Here is a 6,000-nt window from a genome sequence, read left to right on the forward strand (position 1 = left end):
ACCCCAAGGGGAGTCCATTTCTGGCATGTTGTAGGTTCAGCACGCAGGCAGGTATGCTGGAGTGGAGGAGGGGCTGGGATAGACTAGCAGAGATGAGCTGACGGGTAACTGGGGTAGGATCATGTGAAGCCTCATAGATGTGGTAGAGTCTTTGGCTTTTACTTTTTTTTTAAATAACAGTTTTGTCGAGATATAATTTACATATCAAAAGTTCACTCGTAAGTGTACAATTCAGTGATTTTTAGTATATTCACAAACTTGTGCAGCCATCACCATATTAAATTTTTAAAAATTTTCATCTCCCCCAAAGGAAACCCCATACCTTTTACAATACTCCTCTAACTTCCTGTCTCACCCTAAGCAACCACTAATCTACTTTCTGTTTCTGTGGATTTACTTGTTCTAGAAATTTAATGTAAAGGGAATAATTCAATATGTGGTTTTTTCCAACATTTAGAATAATGCTTTCAAGGTTCTTCCATGTTGTAACATGTTAGTACTTCATTCGTTTTTATGGCTGAATAGTATTTTGTTTACCTCTTCTTTAACTCAACTAATGGACATTTGGGTTGTTTCTTCTTTTTGGCTATTATGAATAGCGCTACTGTGAACATTTGTATACAAGTTTTTGTGTGGATGTATGTTTTCATTTCTTACCTAGGAGTGGAATTCCTGGGTCACATGGTAACTCTTTGCCTAACCATTTGTAGAATTGCCAGACTGTCTTCCAGCCTGCCTATACCATTTTACTGCCAGAGGCACTATTGAAGGTTCTGATTTCTCCACATCTTCATCAGTACTTGCTATTATCTGTATTTTTTTTTTGTCCTTTTTGAGACCGGCCGCATGGTGCTCAGCCAGTGAGCGCTGTGAGCGCACCGGTCATCCCTATATAGGATCCGAACCCGCGGTGGGAACGCTGCTGCGCTCCCAGCGCCACACTCTCCCGAGTGCGCCACGGGGTCGGCCCTATTATCTGTCTTTTTGATTCTAGCCATCCTAGTGGGTATAAAGTGGTATGTCATTTTTGTTTTAATTTATAGTTGCTTAATGACAGTGATTTGGAGCATCTTTTCATGTGCTTTTTGGCCATTTGTATATCTCCTTTGGAGAAATGTCTATTTAGATTATTTTTCCATTTTAAAATTGGGTTTAATTGCTCATTTATTATTAAGTTGTAAGAGTTCTTTGTATATTCTAGATATAGGCCTTTAGTAGATGTATGATTTGGAAATTTTTTCTCCCATTCAACACATACCAACAGCGTAATAGAATCTTATTGGACAAATATTTGAATATCCAAAATTATTTCCACTACATTGTTGTTATAACTTTACATACCAGTTTTAACTATCCTTCTTAAATTATTAAAATTTATTAAAATAAATTGATATATGTTTCATTATTATATCACCTTTAAGTTCATGATTATGTTTGGTGAAGTATTTAAAAATCTGTCATTTTTAACAAATGGACAAATTACAAAAACATGGAATATAATTTTTTGTTTAAAATTTAATATTTATTTAAAAATTTTATAGATGGAAAAAGTGGAAGCAGATCTAACTAGATCCAAGTCTCTTCGTGAGAAACAATCAAAGGAATTTTTATGGCAGCTAGAGGATGTCAGACAGCGATACGAACAGCAGGTTGGTCTTTGATTTTGATGATGCCATTTAATTTTTTGATATGTATATAATCCTTCTTGTAAACATCTCTTTTTTATCTCAAATCTCTGAATAATGAAAATAGTACTAAGAGCTATTTTACCAATATATTTGAAATATTTAAAATAAAATTCGTTTCCATAAAATCCAGAAACAGAGAATTTTAACATTCCACTGAAGTTTATTATGACAATTTGTTAACAGTTGTTGTGATTCTTGAGTTCTATTCCTGTCAGAGCACTAGTTTGACTTATTCATTTATTGAAGAAATAGTGTTGGCTACCTACTATGTACCAGGTCCTATTATTGACATTGGGGTGAACAGTGACAGAGAGACTAAGTTCCTTCTCTCATGGAGCTTAAATTTTGGTGGGCAGTCAGCCCATAAATAAAAAATGAAATAATGTTGAAGAGTGATTTATATGAAGAAGAAAAGAGGGTGCCCAGCCAGGAGATTCTGGAGGAACAGTATTCCAGTCTGAGGGAACAGCATGTTCAAAGATCCTGAGCATTTAGAAAGCTGGAGTGTTTAAAAAATAAACAACAATGAAGACCAGTTTAGCCAGATTATAGGGAGAAAGGTCCCAGCTGTTAGGAGATCAGGGGGAAGAAGTAGCATAGGTCCAGGTCCTAAGGAGTTTAGATTTTGCCTTCAGTGTTCTGCCTCTTTTTTATTAATAAAAAGTTTTATTTTCTTCTTCTAAAAAATACATTCTTCTTCATTCCCAGAATATTTAAGGTGGTTATTGATTTTTACTTGTTTGTCTAATTTGCTTGCCTTGTTTCCTTAACATCTGGAAAACATTAATGAGCTTAGTTACTCAGGTTAAGAATTTTTTTTCTAAAGACAATATTGGAACCTTTTAAACCTTAAAACCTGAATAATTTTTTAATTATTATATTTTTAATACCCTATCAAGCAGATACTACATCAAAAACTCATTAATCCTTTTTGATTGCTGAATTTTATTTCCTCTTCTGATTGATAGCAGTTGGTGGTTCACTTGAATTCAGTGAGAAGGAAACCTGTTCTGATATGTGACCTTAGGGATGTTGTTGTTTTAATCTTAAAATGCTGGTAAAAACACTTGCCTGAGTTACTTTCACAGGGGTGCTGTAAAGGCAAAATAGGTATGAAGAAATAAGGTTGTGATTGGTCTTTGTTGTTTTCATCATCGGACTGTACTACTGCTCCATTCTGTCTAGACAAATCATGCCCATCCTTTAAGACTTGCCTCCCGTTCCAACTCTTCCATCAAACATTACATGGCCTTTTCAGCCCACACCAATTTCTTCTTTGTCTAAAGTTGCACCATTTATCGTCTCATTATTTCATACACTTCATTTTTGTATTATATGTTAACGTATCACATAGGACTATTTTCATCCAGAAAGGAGTACATCCTGCAAAAGAGCAGGAACTTTCTTATATTTCTTTCAACCTCTGTTACATTATGCTTCTGTGATTGAGTTAATAATAGAAGCACAATTCATTGTTGAATTGATTTGAGTTTTGATCAATTGACATTTGTTTATTATCTGTATACTAGAAGGTAGAAATTTCAGTGTTCTTAATGTGATCATCAGTGAAAACATCACCAGTTATCACCTCTGTTGGGGAGAGGTAGGTGTGTGTGTGTGTGTGTTTATTTCTTAAAATTTTTTTTTTTTTGCTTAAATGACTCTAATTAATCCTAGGTGGTGAAATGACTTGTTCAAGGTCAGAGTCTTAAGGAGAGTTCAATTACTGATTCCTTTGGTATTCTTTCCCTTTTGCCGAGCCATCTACATGATGTTTCTCTGATACCTTCAAAAAGATTTAAAGACTTTTTTACTGTCATTTTATTTATTTAATTTATTTTTATGTATTTTTTAATTGATATGTATTGTACTTATTTATGGGGTACAGAGTTATATCTCAATAGGTATATACAATGTGTGATGATCAAATCAGGGTAATTAGCATACTCATCATCCCCAAAAGTTATCATTTGTTTGTGATGAGAGCATTTGAACTCTCTTCTAGCCATTTGAAAACATGCAGTAAAATTATTATTAATTATAAATGCCTACCACTACTGTAGACCACTAGAACTTATTTTTCCAATCTAGCTCTAATTTTGTATTCTTAACCAACTAAATGCTTTTGATTTAAAAGTTTTAAATAGTAATGAAACAACTATATGTGTAAAAGATATATCCAATTTTTATAACTCTTGCTTGGTGCTACTTTAAAATTACTTTATTATATAGAAGGACAAAGGTTGTATACCACAAAGGAAATAAAAAAATATTTGAACTGAGTGAAAATGAAAACGTAGCATTATACAAAGTATAAATGAGGTACTTTTTGAGATGTAGAAAAGGTAGTGCTTTCAGGGAAATTTATAGTGTTGTGTGCTTATGTTATAAAAAAAAAGAAAGATTTTGAATTAATAATTTAAACTTCTACCTTAGGAAACTAGAAAAAGATAAGCAAATTAAACTGATAACAAACAATGAATAAAATGACATAAGAGCAAAAATCACTGAAATAGAAAACTGAAAACAAACAGAATGAATAAAATGACATAAGAGCAAAAATCAGTGAAATAGAGAACTGAAAACAATAGATGTAGGTACTACTATTATGTTCATTTAGCAGTTGAGGAAACTGAGGCACAGAGAATATAAGTATCTTGCCCAAGGTCACACTCCTTGGCGGCAGAGCCATGATTCAAACCCAGGATTTATGGATCTAAGTCCCCTGCTCATAACAGTTCTGCTACACTACTTTTTCAACCTCATCAAAAAAACAAGTTGATGAAGTACCCCAGAAAATTGAACAAAAGGCAGAGTGACAAAATTGGTTAGAGGCTGAATGGATCATTCAGGGAAGATGAACATTACTGTCTAGTTAGGAGTCTAAGAGAGAGAACAGAGAAATAAGAGGAGGGAAATTATTAAGAAAACAACACAAGAAATTTTTACAGCACTGAAGGAGAAGAAACTCGGTAAATACATCTCTGTGGAATTTTGGAGCACTGAGGATAAAGGGAAAATCCTAAGTATAGAGGTAGCAAACTGGCTGATTTCAGGTGAGACTGAGCCCTCAAACCTGTTTGTTTGGCCAGCTCTAGGTTTCTAAAATTAGGTTTTGAATGAGTTGTCACAGTTTGAAATACACTTGATTTTTATACACAATACAAATTTCAGGTTTGTCTTACAATCTTGGTAAATCTGGCAGCTGTAGACCCACATTTTCCCATGGCAACAATCAGCTGAAATTGAGAGGCAGGTACTCCACCGTATAGGCTTGTCGTTGTTGATTCGCTGCAACCCTTTTCACTCTCCATATGTCTCATAGACAAAGACTAAATATAGTTTGTTGCAGGCCTGTTCCGTGTAGCCATATGAGTTTGAAATTCCTACTAAAACTTGCAGAGAGAAAAACAGACCACCTAGAAAGGAACAAGAATCAAACTAATTTCAGACTGTTCAACAGCAAAATTGGATCCTCAGAGTGATTGCCTTCAAAATTCTGAGGTCAATTGATTTATTCAGCCAAAAAATTTATCATGTAGGAAGCATAAAGACACTTCCAGACATGGACTCACAAAGTTTACTTCTCATGTGTCCTTTCTTAGGAAGTTACTTAGGGCTGTTCCCTAAAAAAACAAGAGACCAAATAGGACAATGAGGATCTGGGGTCCAGCCATAAGAAGTGCAGTGGGGGAAGTGGCAGGGTGAGAGCTGTCTAGACACGTACAGAACAGTCAGTGCATGTGGAATCAGGGGACAGAGGCTTCTGAGACTGAATCTTCAGGAAAATGGAATACTTCAGGCATAAATCACTTGGCTTTGCTTTGGTAAGCATGATCCCAAATCTCAATGGCTTGGAACAACAAAGGTTTATTTCTCACTCATGCCACATGTCCTTTGAGGCTTGACTGCAGCTCTGCTTCATGTTATGTCATCTTGAATCCAGTTTCCAGAACAAACTATCTAAACATGGCCTTGGGAGATGAAAAAAGAAATCATGTTGAACACACGCTGGCTCTTAAAGTTTACTCAGAAGTAAGTACATTGGTACATCCACTCACATTTCCCTGGCCAAAGCAAACATGACCTCACCGGTATAATCCTCCTGCAGAAAGGAGCATCACAGAATAGAAGTGAGCATAAAACAATTTACAACACGTCTTATGATTGTAAAACTTAGAAAATGTAAAAAAAGGGGAAAACATTGGAAATGGATTCTAGAAGCACTCTTCGCCAAGCAGCACAGGTGTTATGACACTGGACCAATAAGGAACGAAATGTAGTCTTAGCAAAGTAAGGCTATTCGTTGAAC

At 35.1% G+C, this 6,000-nt stretch overlaps 1 protein-coding gene across 1 annotated transcript in view; it reads left to right on the plus strand.

The window, feature by feature from the left end:
• LOC103606719 (centrosomal protein of 112 kDa-like) overlaps positions 1-1,661 on the plus strand; it is a 74,089-nt gene extending 72,428 nt beyond the window's left edge. Inside the window, exon 7 of the mRNA XM_008591268.1 lies at positions 1,542-1,661. Within this exon, the coding sequence (XP_008589490.1) occupies positions 1,542-1,661 (120 nt within the window). The remainder of the gene's footprint in view (positions 1-1,541) is intronic.
• Positions 1,662-6,000: the final 4,339 nt, after the last annotated feature.

The sequence above is a fragment of the Galeopterus variegatus genome, unplaced genomic scaffold (assembly GCF_000696425.1).
Source record: "Galeopterus variegatus unplaced genomic scaffold, G_variegatus-3.0.2 Scaffold6797, whole genome shotgun sequence".
NCBI classification, from domain to species: Eukaryota; Metazoa; Chordata; class Mammalia; order Dermoptera; family Cynocephalidae; genus Galeopterus; species Galeopterus variegatus.